Consider the following 18,942-nt stretch of genomic DNA (forward strand, 5'->3'; position numbering starts at 1 on the left):
ATCAAACACACAATGATAATCGTATATTAATGCTAAAAAAAAAATGAAACACAAAAGAAATTATGTGCATGTGATTACCAATGAAAAATGAAAAATATCAAACACATATCAAAGAACTAATTCATCCATCAGTGAAAAAAAGAATGCGTAAGTCACCTGTAAAGTCACTTTGAATCATTTAAAAAAAACATTTAAAACATAAAAAAAACATCCTCCACCTTTTTATCAAGTAGCTATAACTACACGTTAATTTATGTCATAAACACTTTATACCACGTATAGAATCGATTCCGACATAATAAATGGCGAAATATCAAATCTGAAACAAATCTGAACAGTTACTTTCGCTTTTATTTATGATGCGAGTGGTGATGACGTCACGTCACGCGCTTGATCTCAAAGGTGCACATTTTGTACAGTTCTCCCTGAATAAACGTTTGCAGACATTCACTTCGTAAAATGTTAGGATTTATTTTATATCATTGTTTAAGTGCTGTTTGTTTGGGGTAAAACCTGATTGTGTTTTTAATACATGAGGTGTATTATCAGAACAAGTTATTTTAATATAACAAATGACTGACTGATGTGATGAAAGGATATTAGCGTAAGAAACTGACTTTCAAAAAAAAAAAAAAAAAATGTACACAATAATAAATTCCTAAAGCGTCTTTCTCCATAATTTCTGTCATTTAAAAATAGCTGTGTGTTCTGACAAAATATTATTTGAAACATTAAGCTTATACAATATATTCTTTACAGAAGCTCATTCCTCTGAGGGTGTTTTGAACTGTTTAACTCACAGAGTTTGGGGATGCTTGATGTGCAATAAGCTGGTGTTCTTTTATTTATTCTCAGTGTTTCAGCACAAGACCGTCTGGTTCGGTCAGAAGGACAAAAGTCTGTTTGTACTGACAGAGAGAGCTGTCAACCATTGACCAAAAACCTTCATTCACACACATTCTTGACTCAGTTGCATATAAATCCTTGAACTACAATACTCCAAATTATGGATTCAGAAACACATCTGACAGGGGTTATATCACTGGAACACTTTTTATTTAGTGTTTTGTTATTTTGATGAGTTCTTATAAACAGGTTAAGTTAAGCATATTTTGTTCTATTTGCATTCAATTATTTAGTTTTAAATTCGTGCTTTTTTCCACATTGGTTAAAGTGCATTTTAATATTTTTCATTCATTAAAATAAACATTTACTTGTGACCCTGATTAATGATTGACTGAAACAAAATCAATACCACAGATAGCAGAACTTGAGACGCATGTACCGTGTGTTGTGATTAGTTATGGTACTTTGGAATGTAAAAGCAAATATACAAACAAAACACATATTTATCTGACATATGTGCTCTCTGGCTGGTGTTGTGTGGAGAGACCGACCACCCATTCGTTTCCTCCCCAAACTGTCCACACACAGCCCTGTCGCTTCAGATCCCTGAATTGACTGATAATGCTCGTAATGTGGTGCACAAGAACAGCGCTCGGGAGACTGCAGAGAATCTCCCCGTGTACCGTCACCGGATTTAATCGCGCGATGTCCACGTTACCGAAAGTGTATGTGACGCGCAAGGTGCCTCCGGACGGACTGGACATTCTCCGCAAATCCGGACAGTAGGTTTAAACAGCCATTTAAACGCCAACTACTTTCTTAAAATGTGTTCCGCCGTTGTTATTTGCCAAAAAAAGGTATTATTTGACGTGACAAAGATTATAAATACCATAACAAAATTGGCTAACACTTTATTTTACGGTCCAGTTCCGCATGTATTGCTACACTTTATTCTTATTATATTAACTACAACAAATGGGTAATAAGCAGGTAATAAACCTGACCCAATACCCCTATAGACTAGTGCCCTTATATTACCCAGTACTTTCTTAAGTATGCTGCACTGTGAGTACATGTAGTGTACTGTAAAATGAATATTGGTGGAGCAACACAACATGTGGCAATAGCCTATACTTTACATTAAGGTTTAACTTGTAACATAAGTTAACATACATTAATTATCAATGAACTTTGGCTTACTTCTATAGCATTTATTAAGCTTAAACATTTACTAATACACTTCATTTCAGATCAAAATTGCAGCTTTTAACATTATGCACTGTAAACCGACATGAACTGAAAATTTTTAGCTACTTTTATTAACTAACATTTATAAAGATTAATAAATATTTCTCACTACTAGTTCATGTCAGTTAAATGTTATTTAATTCATTAGGTGTAATGAATAACCAAGACCTTCATAAGTTTCATTTTTTTCTAAATGAAAGACTTGATTTCTCAGCTGATGGCTGACTTCTGCTCAGCTGAAGACTCATTTATATGCAGATTTGAAAACAGTAAAGAAACAAAAAATAACATTTTCAGGGTTAAAGGAATCCAAAAAGTCTGTCTCTTGTTGATCTGCCATTTCTGTTTTGGAAGTTTGTGGACTGCTACTTACATGTAAATCATTTATCTGCTCTTTTCACATCTTTCTTTCACTATTTAAAGGATTAGTTCACTTCCAGAACAAAATGTTCCTAATAATTTACTCACTCCCATTTCATCCAAGATGTTCGTTTAATTAAGTTCTCAATCCCAGGGTGCAGTTTGAGATGTGGGACTCTGATGACCCTGTGCCCCGAGTGGAGCTGCTGAAAAAGGTCAAAGGTTGCGAAGGAATACTGTGTGTGCTCACAGAGAAGATTGACACACAGCTATTGAATGCTGCAGGTTAGCTTGCGATGCACGATCAGTGAAACCAATCAGGACAAACGCAGTGACGTAATGAATGTATGTCTCAATAATGCAGGTCCAAATCTAAAAGTCGTCAGCACTATGTCAGTGGGCTTTGATCATCTTTCTCTGGATGAGCTCAAGAAATGGTCAGTTACATGAGTAAAATTTTGATGTGAATTTCTTTAACTCTGCCTTGATGACTCGGCTTGTGTGTTTTCCAGGGGAATCCGTGTAGGATATACTCCGGATGTTCTGACTGATTCCGTTGCTGAATTGACAGTTGCCCTGCTGCTCGCTACGTCCAGAAGACTCATTGAGGCCACACATGAGGCTAAAACGTACTAATAACCATCAAAACTTACACATTTGCTAGTTAATCATGCACTGACGCATACTGATTTATACTTGTGTTTAGAGGTGGCTGGGGAACATGGAGAACTTTATGGCTGTGTGGACACGAACTAGCAGACAGCACAGTTGGCATCTTGGGTCTGGGGAGGATTGGTAAGGAGTAGGATGGTTTTATGACTATATAATTTCTGAATCATTTTTTAGATGGGGATCATAATATGTCGGATTAATTCACAGTATGTGTGTCTGTGCTGGGTAGGTGTGGCTATTGCTGAGCGTCTCAAGCCGTTTAAAGTGAAAAAGTTCATCTACACAGATGTGGCACCGAGACCTGAGCTCGCAAATATGATAGAGGCCGAATATGGTGGGAAAATCTCAGAAAACTTCACAGAACCTTCATGACAGTTGGAGTCAGAAAGGTAGCGAAAAAATGAACTGTGTGTCTCTGTGTGTGTGTGTGTGTGTGTTTTAGTCTCTTTAGATGAGTTGGCCAAACAGTCTGATTTCCTGGCCATATGCTGTGCTCTGACTCCAGAGACTTATGGCATTTGCGATTGGAATCTCTTCTCCAAGATGAAGAAAAACGCCATCTTCATCAACACAAGCAGGTAGCACTAAGACATCCTTTCCACTGTTATTTAATTATTTATGTAGCATTCTAGTATATATTAATATTATTAATTCGATTTTTTTATTGTTGTTTATTTTTATTAGTTTTTAAAATATGTAATTGAAACCTATTTTAGTTCAGTTAAAGTTTTTGATGTAGTATTCATATTTGATTTTAAGTAACAAAAACACAATTTTCATTATGAATTAACAATGAACAATAGTATACTGACACATTAACCTAAATTAATAAAATGCTGCAAAACTTGAATCTTGTGAAGTTTTATGAAATGAATATATATATATATATATATATATATATATATATATATATATATATATAGATAGATAGCAAAATTAGCTAATCATTATACATAAATCTAAGGTTCAGCACACTGTTTCTGTCTTGCAGTGAATACCACTTGAAACTGAGCATTTGACACATAAAGTATAATCTCTATATAGGGTATAAGGTGCAGGGCATATGTGCATGTTTAATACACCTTTAACAGGGCTGGGCAAGTTTATCTTCAAACTTAATCAAACACACCTGCCTGTAGCTTTCTACATATCCAGTATTTGTTTATGGTTGGAGCTAAACTCTGCAGGACAGTGGCCCTCCAGGACTGAAGTTGCACATCCCTGCCTTACACTCCAAGAAAAGTCTGTAAGAATTGGGCACAATGTACTGTGTTAACATCCTGGCAGAAAATTACTTGTAGCTTTTTCTTTTTTCTTACAGTATATATAAAAATCAAAATAATAAAAAACGGCTGTAAATATAAAAGGCTGTTTATAAACTGTTTATACCATTAACATCAAATGAACATAAGCCACAGTACACTAGTGACTCTTGGCACTTCACTGCATGCTTCTGTTTGTGTTGTTAATGTAAAGAGGAGGCGTGGTTAATCAGGAGGACCTGTATGAAGCCCTGTCCACCGGTCTGATCGCTGGAGCCGGGCTGGACGTCACCAACCCTGAACCGCTGCCCACACACCATCCTCTTTTCACACTCAAAAACTGCGGTAAGCATGCACATGCATTCATGCATTTTAGTAAAATATTTGGAAGGTGTTTCCTGAAAAAAACCTGTGTCTCCATGTTTGAATTTGCAGTGATTCTTCCCCACATTGCCAGTGCTTCCTACACGACACGGAACTCCATGTCTGCTCTTGCTGCCAACAACCTGCTGGCTGGACTCAGAGGAGAACCCATGCCTAAAGAACTCAAGCTGTAGAACTGGACCACCAAATTAGAATTTAGATTTTTTTTTTTTTTTTTTTATGGGACACAGAGAACATCTGAAAAATCTTCACACAGATATTTTCCATACGAGAACAGCTCATAGTGACCACAACTGTCTAAAAAAAAAGACAAATTAAGTATTGACATGTTAAAGCCAATTACCAATAAAGAGCCAGTCTATAATTTTGAATTAACAAAATAATCATTTTCAATGTTACAAATGGATATGCATTTTGAGTTGTGCTAAAGATGACTTATAACAGCGTTTTTGATTATTAGTGGTTTTGAACATAAGTGTTGATCTATTGTGTTAATTGATGGCTTTGCATAAATATAGAAAATGAGCATCACAATTAATAATGAAATATTGACCGATACCTATAGTCTATCATTGGCCAATAACTTGTATATCCTGCATCCATTCAAAAAATATTAAAAATGAGCCTATAAATGTCAAAAGTACAACATAAATGTCAAACAAATGAGAAGCAAACTGGAGTACATGGACTGTGGCTTGGTTTAAAAAAAGCATATAGCATAATGACAGAACTGTCTTTTTTAGATGAAATATTCCTTTAAAAGAATAACAATGCTGAACCCACGTTTGTGTTGTAACATCAAAAGCCCAGTGTTTGTGAGCACACAGGCAAGGTTCACAGGCTGAGATCAATCATCTACAAAGAGCAAACACTACTGAGATCCATGCAAGTCCTTAAATATGTGGCCAGTTTGGAACTTTTTAGTCGTCCCTTTTCAAATAAGACTAATACATGGATGAAAAGACAGACTGAATGAATAGCATTCTTCATGACTTTATTCACTTAATTATTCTTTAAGCCAGTGGAAAAAATGAGTGCTCTAACAATGTGCGATTCACAGCCATTACACAGACTCACATTAATTCATTCACTTATGGTATCTCTAGATCTGAGTATCAATTTAAAAAAAATCAAATAAGGCAGTTGGATTTACTTCCATTGTGATTCAGGTAATTTAAAGAAAAAGTCCTGTATAATTAGTTACATTTAACACATATGCACATACATTTAAGGTCAACTGCTGTTTGACAATTAATGAGTAAATTATGAGTTTCAAACATGTTTTGGATTTTTGATATGCACAGAATATTTGCTGATTATATGTGACCCTGGACCACAAAACCATAAGGGTCAATTTTTCAAAACTGAGATTTATACATCATCTGAATAAGATTTCCATTGATGTATGGTTTGTTAGGATCTGATAATATGTGGCTGATGTACAACTATTTGGAAATCTGTAATCTGATGGTGCAAAAAAGAAAAAATCGAAATACTGAGAAAATCACCTTTAAAAAATGTTGTCTAAATGAAGTTGTTAGCAATGCATATTACTAATCAAAAATGAATTTTTGATATATTCACGGGAGGAATTTTACAAAATAACTTTATGGAACATGATCTTTGCTTTACTAATGATTTTTGGCATGAAAGAAAAATGAATAATCTTGACCCATATGATGGCTATTATTTTTGCTATTGGTGCAAATATACCCCAGCAACTTAAAGCTGGTTTTGTGTTCCAGGGTCACATATTAGGAGTGTTGTAACACAACTTTTTCATGAACACTCAAGTGTCAACATTCATGCAAATAAAACAACACCACTCAAAAATTAAATAAAGTACCATAAATTAGACTTATATGTCTCTAATTTTATTTTGGATTAATTTATAGTCTTTCATAAGGGGGTAGGTTATAATTTTATATATATTTAGGATCTTTAAGTCCATCCAATTTAACAAGATTTCAAAGAGCGGCAATATTTATTATAAAGGCAAAATCATTATTACAATCAAATAAAAGATGACATAAATACAACGCTAAAATTCTGCAGTAACAGCTTATTTACAGGTAGGAAGGTTTATAAAAGCAGCTTCTAAATCTTAACGGCTACACTTCGTTTGAATATTTAAGGACTCTGACTCTCAGTACATCATTAAACACATCACACAAGACAACACTCAGACATCACACAGTATATGACAAGACTGTTATATTACCTCTAACAGTATCCATAACCACTAATACAGTGACTGAACATCTATTTTCATTTACATCAAATCACGGTTTATTTTTAAAATGCATTTTGAAAAGTAGCAGGTCTATACAGGTGGAGCTGGGGAGGGTGGAGGGTTTCTGAAGTGCTCTGCCCCTGCTACAGGAAGAACTAGCCAAGTATTTGAATTCTGAGCAGCAAGCTCATTGGCTGCTGTTAGGAAAAGGAACCAATCAGCTGTGCCATGTGTATAATGATGTGATTATATCAGATTGAGTTGGGAACTATTGGTCTGTGCCATCTAGAGTTTAATGACAGAACTTTGTATTTTCAGCCACAGAGGCATCAATGTAAGCTTTAACTGAGAAAAAAACAGAGGACGCTCTGAGAATGTCAGGCTGAATGTCCTTCTATGCAGTGCTTGGTTTATGACTTTTATCTGCAAATCCAAATACAACAGAAACCGGTACATTTACACAGTGCTTTAGTAAAAACATATACCTCTTCTGTGCAAAAGGGAATATATTATACATATTTTCAGAATATTGACAGAATGATTACTGTCCATAGAAAACACCACGGTGTGTTTAATCATTAGGTGTCAATTGACAATCAAGAAACCAAGTGTTTATTAGTTTAGTTAAACTGAGGTAACAATGTCAATTCTGCTGTATTTCCAAATATGGTCAACATTTATCTTATAACCGAAATATATATATTTATTTTTACTACTTCTAACAGTAAAGGTGTAACAGTAGTGATTCTGTTAGGCTACTCATCTGCATATTAGCGGTGTGCCAAAACCTTGCAAGCTGACAACCGAGGTAACATTTAAGGCATCATTGCCATTCTCTTGATTTGAAGACTGAACCATAAGGAATTTGGTGCTGGCCAAATTATAAAGCAGCATCACATATATCCCGTACAATGAAGGCAATGCTAGAATGCATTGTGCAAAGTTCAGTGGGAAAAAGGGATTTAAAATGCATGATAATAAATACACTTAAAATACTCATTAAAAATATTTATCAAAAAATATTTACCCTAAAATAGTGTGTAATCACACTGTAAGCTTCGCAATATTCTAACATCAAACCAAATATTTTAGACATACGAGAAAGTGAACTAATTATTATGAGTGCAATTAAAAACTTGGTGGAATAAGTGCCACCTTCTAAATAAAAGAGCCAATTGGTAAAATGGCTGTTAGGATCTCTGGTTGCCACAGAAAGAGTCAGTATCCAGACACAACCTTAATATAAGCTTTTTGAGTATAATAAAAAAAAAAAACATTTGTTGGTCAGATTTTGTTGCTGATTTGAAACGTTATGTGGCAAGCAGTTTTGAGATTTAATTTTACAATTTGATCGGATTGAGACTTGGATGCCCAAAAAAAGCTGCCATTAGCATTCATTGAAATGGATTTTGTGTCAAACTCCTTTGCAATCAACTGTAAGTAATGATATTTTCTTATTAATAAAATGATAGGTTTCTTGGAGGAACACAAAAAGTTTCACAAGTGAAAGCAACAAATAAGCACTATGTGTGGCACGCAGAACAACTGCTCATGTTCCTTCCAAATTTTCCAATGTGAAGTTTCAGTTATATAGGCAGTAAACAGCCAGACTGCTCGCTTGGTTTTGGAACAAAGCTTAAAGCAGTGGTTCTTAACCTTTCTTAACTCTCCTTTTGAAGCTTCAGATCAAAATAAACAGAAAACATTAGAAGCTAAAATAGATTAGCTACACAGCCGCAAGTTCAATTCTGACATCAAAGCTTCTATTCTCATAACATTTGATTCAGCCACTAATGTTCTGACATCTGCGTGCAACACTTAAAGCAGACATCTCCATCTCCATATTCAATTAAAAACACCTCACAGTGAAACTTAAACAGATAGTCCACCCAAACATGAACAATATGTTATCATTTACTCACCCTCATGTCGTTCCAAACCTGTATGACTTACTTTCAGAACACAAAAGAAAGTATTCTGAAGAATTTGTCCACAAAAAACACTGGCGCCCACTGATGTTTACTGAATGAACAACAACCAAAAGAATGTGCAAACACTTTATCTTTAAGTCAAGTTTAGTATAACATCTCTGAGTGAACCTTCCCTTCATTTAGTAAAAAACAAAAATGGCATGTTAACATACTACAGTCATGAAACACCTAAAACAGTTCCTATAGCTACTATAAAGGTGGATGATCATCTCATTCAGTAGAATAAGAGGAGTGAGCTCGTGCCTGCGATCGTGTTGAATTAGAGCAGGCCGTTAGACATACCGCTGCTCTGCCATCGTAAGCAGGTTGTTTTTGAGTGCTTGTACAAGTGACTGGACTGACTAAAGCGTTTGCCGCATTTCAGACAGGCGTACGGCCGCTCTCCCGTATGAACTCGGATGTGTTTCTTGCAGTCCGTCAGAGTGAGGAACGTCTTACAGCAGATCTTGCAGGCGTACTTCCTTGCACCTTCAACCACTAGCACATTGTGCTCGGAAAGTGCCTTTTTACATTTTGACAGAACATCTGCAGAGGCTCTTGTCAACCGGGGGAGCGGGTTCAAGTTTGAGCTGCCGTCGTTTTGACCTGCGGGGACGGAACCCTCAAAGTTTACTCCATTGAGAAGCATTGAGGAGGAAGAGGATGAGGAGGCAGCAAATTGCTGAGGGCTGTCTGTAAGCATTGAAGCACCTTTGGGAGTGATGCGCCTGTATGCTTGGCACCCTCCACCGCCACCCCTGGATGAATGAGGGAAGGCCTGTATTCCCAAAATGTTTCGCTGGAACTCAAGCGCGAGCTGGTCCACCGATCCACCACGGGACGTTGCTAATGAAGAGGATGATGCTGTTCCATCATGCAGCGGCCGCAGAAGAAGTGACTCTGGCTGCAGGTCAGAGCAGACCTGTGCATCGCCTGGAAAGAGCTGCAGAGAGGAAGATGAAGTGCTGATGGAATCGTTTGGGAGGAAGAAGTGAGCAGAATCGTGGTCTGCTTGAAACTCTCCAGTTGTAGTGTTGGGAATATTGTCAACACTATAAGCAAGGTTAGATGACGCCCCTCTGCCAGCAAAGGCCTTTGTGCTGAGGAAACTGGAAACTCCGGAGGACTCCAGAGCATCACTGCAGGAGAGCTGCTCTCCTCTTCCTCTGTCTTCTGGTGCTCCTAAGCCCTTGTTTCCTTTAATCAGCAGCTCAGAGCTGGGCTGGGGATCAGAGTAGCTGCGCTCACTGCCCTCTGGACTCAGCTCCAGCTTTTCTCCAGCTGGCTCCACCTGAGGGAACATCGAGTATTTACAAAGCCCCTTTTCAATGCAAGTGAGTTTACCTTTCTGCCAGCTTAGTAACACTCCCATGCAACTCATTCCTGCATAGGCAATGTGTGTAACTCTACGACTCTAGTAGAACGGCTAAAAGCTGAACTCTTTAAAACTGGCAATACTAATAATAGTTTCAATAATATATTTTGAAGCAGCAATAAAATTAAACAAATGTATTGTAAATATTGTATAAACTTAATTTTTGGTAAGTTGCTTTGCAATGATTTGTATCGTAAAGAGCACTATACAAATAAACCTGAACTGAAAAAAACTTGAATATATTGTAAAATTAGCTCTTTTGTTTGGGTCTGTAAAATTTTTGTAACATTTTTAAAAGATGTCTCTATGCTCACCAAGACTAGGTTAAATCAGAAATAGTCAAAAACAGAAATACTGTGAAATATTATTAAAATTCCACATCATTTTTAATATATTTTAAAATGTTTTTTATTCAAATAAATGTCAGATCATTCTAAACATTGATTTGGTGCTCAAGAATGTTATCGTTAAAACCTCTTTTTGCTGCTTAATATTATTTTGGAAAATTAAGGACTTTTTCAGAATACTTTATTAAGCACAGAATTCAAAAGAACAGCATTTTTTATATATATTTTTTAATAGCAATGTAAAGGTCTTTACTGTGACTTTTGGTCTCCTTGCAGAATAAGAAGAAAGAAAATCAAACTTTTGAACGGTAGTGTACATGTTTTTAACATAAAAATGAAAATAGCAATTGATAAATAAAAAAGAGAAAATCTTGATTATGATCATTAACACAGCATTGCCTCTTGAAAATTGACATAAATCTAATTCTACTTTTCCAAAATGGAGAGGCATGCAGTTTGGGACAATTTAGGTAGCAAAATACTAACTAAACACTCACAAATCAGTAAAAAAATAGATCCGTTACAGTCCCACTAGCTTAATCTCAAAAACAATTACCTGGTCACTCGTGACATCACTAGTCTCATCGACAGCCTCGGGTGAACTCATTGGCTCAGCCTTGACCACGACCTGCATGTGCTGCTGCTGCTCCTCTTCTTCCTCACCTCCATTCTTTATCTTCATCCCTTCGCTATGGTGATGGCTCGTATCCGGGTATTCCTCTTTACGCGGCAACAGCAGCGTTTTTTCCAGTCCTGCTCCCCTCCCTCCATCTGACTGAGTGGGAAGCTGCACGTCTTCATGGGTCAGTCCCCTTCGATACTCATCGTGGTCTAGTAAACCTCCATCAACCCCAGCCACGACCTCATCCACTATTTTACCGTGAGAATCTGGAGACAGAAGCTTCTCTCCACCCACACGCCCCTCTGATTGCCCCACAATCCCCTGCACCTGCGAGGAGAGGCGTGGCCTCCCCTGTTCCGAAGCGATCAGGGACAAGGGCTGTTTGCGCTTCAGGAAACGGCATGTTGGATGAGAACCATGCTGATCTACCGACCCGCTAGCGCATGCTGAACCTGTTCTCCTCCCGGTCCCTGTTCCCCCAGAACTGACCAGGCTCAGGCCGAGCTGTTGCAGCAGAAATGAGCGCTGGAGATGAGAGTTGGCAGCTACTGCTTGTTGCATCTCGGCGTGATGCTGACCACCACGGTCTGCCGGGGGAGACATGGGTAGAGTGCGAGTTGTAAGGTAGTGCTTACAAGCTTTCACCACAGTGTTCAGATGCAGATGAGAAGCGGCCAGCAAGACATCCATGACGTTACTCTCTCCTAGCATCAGCGTGGATGTGTACATCATGTCCATCAGTGCAGCAAACGCTTCAGCCGTCACCACTTCTGAGTCCAGATGGATCATCCTCGTACTGGCGTCTCCTTCAGCAGCAGTAAACAGAGCTCGGAAATGCGTACTGCTGGCGGACAGCACGGCACGGTGGGCCTTGAAATGACGGCTGCCAACCGTGATCACGCAGTCACACAGCTGTCCATGCAGCCGCTGGTGGTTCAGCTGCTGGAAGATCTGCTCAAAATGTCCCGGGAAATCCATGACCTGAGGACCAATGAAGAATAGATGACTAAGATGAGGGAATATTTAATGCCCAAACAAAATCGGACGTGAAGTACAGACTTTAGTCAGGGTGGAGCCATGTTTAACTTTGGCAGCAATGAAAAGGAGGTAACAGGGTAACTTTAGGTTATTGTAAGCACTACCTTACAATTCTGCTGTAACTAAGGTGAATACTGTAAGTGGTAAAGTCAGAATAAGGAAGAGCTTTATTACACATACGAGGAATTTGTTTCGGTGACAGAAGTTTCCACAGAACAAACAGAACAACAGTGACAAGACACAGATAATTAAAATCAATTTACATATATATATATATATATATATATATATATATATATATATATATATATATATATATATATATACACACACACACATACACACACACACACACACATACAAACATACATACACAGTCAGAGACAGACACAGACACAGACAGACAGACAGACAGACACACACACACACACACACACACACACACACACACACACACACACACATACATAATTTACATAATTTTCAAACATAAAGTCATTATTTAACACGATAAATCCTCCTGTACTGCAAAATAAAACAAAGAGCGAGTTTATGTAGAGCTTGAATGGGTGTCATATTTACACACATCGCATAAAATCAGGACGGCGAAAGAAAATGTGGATATGAGAGTGAATTGATAGCAGTTCTTTGTTTAGATGAGAATAAAACACACCTACTTTTTACATCTATTTCATACGCCTTCAGACACCCCGGGTTTGTCTTCTGATACCATCCAGAAATACATGTAAAACCTGTCCATGATAGTTATCCGAGGCACTGGCCTGTTGTGTGTGGAGAGGACACGGGAAGCAGCATCTCTGGAAGCGCTGATTAAACCAGTCCATAGCGCCACCTGCTGTACTGGAGAGTGTCAATAACGCTCGAGTGCATGGACAAAGAGTGATTTAGACCATTTACCCTTATGTCTGTCTTCTGTAGAGCACAAAATATGATAGTTTGAAGAATACTGGGTTAACATAATTAAATTATGGACAAAACCCCAACCTATCCTCAATGTATCTACCTTTATTTATTATGAGTAAGCCGAGTGAGGTGGGAAAAGTATCAAATCGTAACATTAAGCAAAAATAAAGATATCAGATAGTGAACAAAAAGAGTAGCTGGTTAGAAAAAGTATTAAACTTCTTGAGTATCAAAAAAACAGAAAAAAGAAAAAAAAAGACAGGTACATATTATATAAGCATTTCGTTATTTTTGTAGACCGTGTTAAAATATGTAATTATGAACATTAACAAACATTAAAGCTATTATTGGTCACCCAAAAAATAAAAGATGTTATCATCATCGACTCATCCTCATGTTCTGTATTCAATACAAAATTGTTACAAATGTCTTCTTCTGCACAACTTAAATGTATCTTGGTGTTAATCGTGTCTAAATGTATAATTTATATTAAGTATATTCATATTTATAAATATATTTTTGTTCATTGTAAGATCATGTTTTTTCTTAATGATGCTGCATCACTTTATTTTGGTAACTAAAAATCTATTTACCACTCCAATTAATTAGAATTTAAGTAATATCTCATTAAAACTAGTAGCAATTTACTTCCAAAAAACACATGAGTTTGAACTTCATACACCTCCCTAAAAAATACAATTAATCCACAGAAATTAATGAGACCTATTAGTTTCACTGATTCAAAATCATAGTTCAAACTGACTGATTGTCAACAAACGAACCACAAAGATAACTTTAACTCTATATAAGGTTGCTATCATAATCTAATATCAAACTGGACCATGAAAAAGAAGATACAATTACAAAATACAGAGTTATCAAGTTCTTGACAATTTATTTAATTTATTCCTATTGTCATAGACAACTGCATTCAACCATACGTGTAAACACCATGCACAAAACAGACCAAAAGAAAAACAAGAGACTACTGAAAGTGGCAAAACCTTAGTGTTAAAAGTTCAACCTCGATAAAAAAAAATTATAAAAATGCAAGACAATTTTACATTTACTTTTAGTACAGAAATACACTAGAGACATGTAAAACAGGCTTGTTTCAATCCGAAATGCAGCTTTTAAGTATATACTCAATGACAATACCTGCACACAGCATTCAATCCCATAAATTCACAACAGGCCACTTTCAGATCTTTTACTTGGAGGTAGAATATTCTTTGAAAATATCAAAAATAACCATCTTTCTCTAGGTCTTTAAAGTGGAACAATAAAAAAAAAAAAGTATTTTATTTCTAGTGTCACAAACCTGGGGTTCTATTGCTGTGACACTTGTCTGTCAGTGCAATACAGCACTGAAAGAAACAAAGCATTCACAAGGACAGAGCGCAAAAGTGTGCGTGTGCTTTAGTAAGCCTTTGACACAATAGTAGCACCAGATTAATACTGTAATCCACGATCTGTGGACTGACCAGTGAGGAACAGTAACAGTTTAATATCACACTCCAATCTACCTCTTCCCCCATTCTGTAAACGTTCTCAGCTTTCTGAGATTAAAGCATACACATTTGTACCTACATACACCGAAAAGACAGTCAGCTGGACAAACCATGCATTCTGATTGGCATATTAAGGCTGGGTGTAGGCTCTGATTGGTTGTCGAGCACAGTGCATCATGATTGGTGTGGTCATCTGATAGTGGTCAGATCCTTGCTGGTCCACGCAGAACAGGAACACATTTTGATTGGTCCTAAAAGTGTAATAAATCTTGCATGGTCTATTTAAAGAAGGATCTGGGCCACGTAGGGCGAGTGTGTGCTGGCCACTGCGGCAACCAATGGAATGTCACTGGACTCAATCCTGAAAAAGAAATGGATAAATGTATACATTTGCACATTTCTTCTCACGCTTTATGCATTAATGATTACCAAAATGCATGACTTAAAGCAACCGTATGTCGTTTTGTGTACATTAGAGTACGCTACAGTGAGTGGAATTCTATGGAAGGTTGTTTCTGCCATGAGTTTACATCAGAATAAACATAAATAAAAGGTAATTGCGATGAGTTTATATTTCGCAATAATGGCTTTTTTCTCAGAACTGTGATATAAACGTCACGATTAAATTTTTTTATTTCTTTATTCTCAGAACTCAGAATTCAGAGACATTTTTTTTTTTAATTATGAGATAAAAAGAATGCAAAATTCTAGCAGGAATTACCTTTTTATACTGTGGCACAATCAGACTGTCGTAATAACAGGGCATAGTTTTACACATGCATTTCCACTGAATTTAGGACATGCTTGCCAAACTTAGTGTGAGATCAAACAGAAGCCTTATTAGAAGTTAGTGTACCATCAGAATGATTTTGATAATTCATGCTAAAAGAAAAGTACATACAGTTGCTTAAAGTGTAGGATCAGAGTCAGAGTAAGTGAGTAGTGTGATCTTACCCCAGTGTCAACCCCAGTTCTTTCACATGGACCCTGGTTTGTCCCCTCAGATATTCTGCCAAGGATCGACTCTTAAAATACACCTCCTGTAACCGGTCTTCCAGATGCATCACACACTGAGATGATGTTTGCACACACATACACACACACACACACACACACAAAAAAATAGAAACCCAAGTAAAACAGTATTAATTTTTTATTCTATTTTAAAAAAGCTTTTTTTGTGTTGGCAAAGCTGGATTTTCAGAATCCTTTTCTATAAAAAACATTATGCTGATTTGGTGCTCTAGAAACTATTTTTTATATTTATGTTGAAAACATTTGTGCTGCTTAATATTTTTGTGGAAGTGTAATATTTTATTTTCAAGATTCTTTGATGAATAGAAAGTATTTTTTGCATTAATGTTAAAGACCTTACCATCATTTTTAATACATTTAACACACCCTTGCTGAATTAAAGTATCAATTTCTTTATAGACCCCGTTTAGTGTAGATAACCATACTTGACATGTGTGATGCCTGTATGTGTCTGTTAAGGATACTTACAAAGTCGGAGGCGATGTTGAGCGCATAAAGCTGCAGAACTGATGTGATGAGCGTGTGTACGAGGTTGGACACCATCACGTCCCTGCCCAACCGCCCGCCCTCACACACACGCTTTTGACTCGTCACTACTTGCACACTCATTCGATCTGTATCCGCCACGATACACAGAGCCTCGGCCACTGGTTCATCCAGCGCCGGATGCTGCACAAACACAAGAGATGCATACTTCACTCTACAGTAGGCTATTTAAAAAATATGACATTTTGTGTGAAAATTAAAACTTTGAACAAGAAATCAGATTTAATTACACATGCAAAACATAAAAACAAGAGCATGCTTATGACACTCAACATACATGAATCCTTTCCTATTTGCTGTATTAACTGTAAATGTAATTGTACTTACGAGAACAGTGTGTTCGAGGTCAGCCATGAGGCACTGTTTGAGCCTGAGATCAGAACTGATGCCATGCAAGGCAAAGTCAGGCATGTACTGAGGACAGTACCCACCCAGCAATGAACGCCCAAAATGATTAACATTGGCTCGACTCTCTACCAGACAACTACACAGAAACAAACACACTAGGTTAGTGCAGTCCTCGTGGCTCTTTTCACAACAAAGGGCAGATAGAATCTAATTTTCTCATCATAACTGGGTCGACCGAGTTTTTGAACACTGAATATAATGCAAACACTGACACATAGATATAAACGATCATATGTTCCAATGTATTAAAATGTCTTACATCAATGGTTTGCAAGGAAGCTGTTTTGCATCTTAGTTTCAATATAAAAGGTCTTTTCGGACCAAATATAATATAATACCCCATCATATGACCCCTTTACATTAGTAGAGTGTCCATGTTAAAATTGGTTTGCACTTGCCTTGGTAGAGGTAACTCGTACTCGTTTTGTTCTGTAGTCACGTACAGTTCTCGCAGCGATGCTTCCTCATCATCACTGTCACCTAGTGCACTATCTGAGCTCTCGTTCCTCTGTATGTCACTCAAAAGCCTTTGATGCAACTTCCTGTCCAGTCCGCGTCCACCACCCTGCCCCAGTCAGACCCCGGGTTGTCCGTAATTCGCCATCTCACTGGGACTGCCAATGTGAAACTGCACCCGATGCAAAAGAGGACTCTGATTGGCCAAAATGTGCTCTAATCCGCCCCCAACAGAGTCACTGTCTTCTCCGAAACATTCCTGTGCCATTTCTGTAAATTCAGGCCTGACAGCGGTCGAGTCCACGCTGGGGGATGGACTGGTTGATTTAGTATCAGTCAAAAAGTTCTACTGAGGTGCCTGGAATAGCATTTACCCAAGTCTGAGTTCAGTGATTTTCACTCGTTTCCATAATACAAGCAGTAGGCTTTAAGGGTCTGGTTTTTTCAGGGGTGGGATCAGTGGTTTGAGAGGTGCAGGGACTGGCTGGATTGTCCATCTGTGGTTGCACATGTTCCTGCAGGTCTGAGCAGCGAATGAAGTAGGACAGAACATACAAGACTCGCTGAACCAGTTCCCTCCTGCGTCCCACAACCACTGTTCGACACACTCTCTCAGGAGAGCCCAAAGCACCATACAGATCACCTGAACAACAACACACAACAAGCAACATAAAACTGGGGAATCACTGCAAATTAAAACATATGCAGGACTAGTCATTTAAACTTTCTTTTTGAAACTTTTTCAAAGTGAAAGTTCAAATAAGTCAAGTTTAGTCATTAAGGAAATGAAATCTCTGTAAAAACGAGACCGCAAGTAGACCAGGGGTCTTCAACAAAGGATCTGGCAATTACAGTTTGACCTTCATTTACATTTATGCATTTAGCAGACGCTTTATCCAAAGCGACTTACAGTGCATTCATGCTAAACATTTTTTTTAAGTTTTTTTTTGTGTGTGTTTCCCTGGGAATCGAACCCACAACATTTTGCGCTGCTAACGCAATGCTCAATATATACACACACACATATAATATACATAAACACATATATATATAGTTTATACTGTTTTGCAATTTATTTAGACTCGAAATTGCTTCTATGAATCAGTTTTTCTTAATATTTATTTTTTATTTTTTTATTGTTCATAACTTAAGTGCTAAATAATATGAAACTGTTTCTGCACTGCTGCCACACTGATGATTCATTTAATATGAATTATTATCAGTCTATATTCATTCTTACCTAACTGAGCCCACAGTGGGTTGTACGGGTGAGATTTAGCCAACTGGTCCACCGTCTGGGAGGCTGGTTTCTGACAGGCAGATCTGATTGGCGGCAGGTTGCTGGGCATCACTGTGGGAACCCATGCTAAGTGATGTGTGAGAACAGCAGTAAGGAGAGCTGAGAGAAACCTAGACAAAAATGAGAGGAATAGTTCACGAGTGTCCTATCAGAACTCAACATGATAAGGCAATCAAGAGGAAGTTGTTCATGATAGCTGACTGCCACACAGACACACCTGGCCAATTGTGTTTCCTGACACGCTTAGGATCAGTGATGGTGATGGAAACAAATAATTGATTTTCCAATTATCCCTTTGATTACACAGTACTAGTAAAAGAACAGGGTTAAAGATTTGAAGTAATATGTTTAGTCGAAAGGTTAAAGATCACTGACTGGCTCTTGGCTCCGTGTTCCATCAGCAAA

General features: G+C 37.6%; 2 protein-coding genes and 1 pseudogene across 2 annotated transcripts; 1 reads left to right on the forward strand and 2 right to left on the reverse strand.

Annotated features, from left to right (window-relative positions):
• The first annotated feature begins 1,370 nt into the window (after window positions 1–1,370).
• Window positions 1,371–5,147, forward strand: LOC113080845 (glyoxylate reductase/hydroxypyruvate reductase-like). The gene is made up of 9 exons (XM_026252899.1): window positions 1,371–1,628; window positions 2,609–2,739; window positions 2,819–2,891; window positions 2,967–3,083; window positions 3,161–3,249; window positions 3,356–3,460; window positions 3,569–3,704; window positions 4,603–4,733; window positions 4,824–5,147. Exons 1-9 carry the CDS (start codon window positions 1,468–1,470, stop codon window positions 4,943–4,945), a joined length of 1,065 nt encoding a protein of 354 aa, XP_026108684.1. The 5' UTR covers window positions 1,371–1,467; the 3' UTR covers window positions 4,946–5,147.
• Window positions 4,992–13,784, reverse strand: LOC113080844 (zinc finger and BTB domain-containing protein 5-like). Its single transcript, XM_026252898.1, has 3 exons — window positions 13,035–13,784; window positions 11,254–12,300; window positions 4,992–10,266 (listed from the first exon to the last, which is right to left on the reverse strand). The coding sequence occupies exons 2-3, from the start codon at window positions 12,295–12,297 to the stop codon at window positions 9,256–9,258; spliced, it is 2,055 nt and encodes a 684-aa protein (XP_026108683.1). The 5' UTR covers window positions 12,298–12,300; window positions 13,035–13,784; the 3' UTR covers window positions 4,992–9,255.
• A 371-nt stretch (window positions 13,785–14,155) lies between these two features.
• Window positions 14,156–18,938, reverse strand: LOC113080842 (folliculin-interacting protein 1-like; annotated as a pseudogene).
• Between the last annotated feature and the right edge of the window lie 4 nt (window positions 18,939–18,942).

The sequence above is a fragment of the Carassius auratus genome, unplaced genomic scaffold (genome assembly GCF_003368295.1).
Source record: "Carassius auratus strain Wakin unplaced genomic scaffold, ASM336829v1 scaf_tig00032227, whole genome shotgun sequence".
In the NCBI taxonomy this organism is placed as follows: Eukaryota; Metazoa; Chordata; class Actinopteri; order Cypriniformes; family Cyprinidae; genus Carassius; species Carassius auratus.

Bases quoted from the DNA above. Each gene is read 5' to 3' on its own strand.
- LOC113080845 (XM_026252899.1), top strand. From the start codon at position 1,468: ATGCTCGTAATGTGGTGCACAAGAACAGCGCTCGGGAGACTGCAGAGA. The intron at 3,250-3,355 runs GTAAGGAGTAGG...TGTGCTGGGTAG, and splicing joins CTTGGGTCTGGGGAGGATTG to GTGTGGCTATTGCTGAGCGT. The intron at 3,705-4,602 runs GTAGCACTAAGA...GTTAATGTAAAG, and splicing joins ATCTTCATCAACACAAGCAG to AGGAGGCGTGGTTAATCAGG.
- LOC113080844 (XM_026252898.1), bottom strand. From the start codon at position 12,297: ATGGATTTCCCGGGACATTTTGAGCAGATCTTCCAGCAGCTGAACCAC. The intron at 10,267-11,253 runs GTAATTGTTTTT...ATGTTCCCTCAG, and splicing joins GTGATGTCACGAGTGACCAG to GTGGAGCCAGCTGGAGAAAA.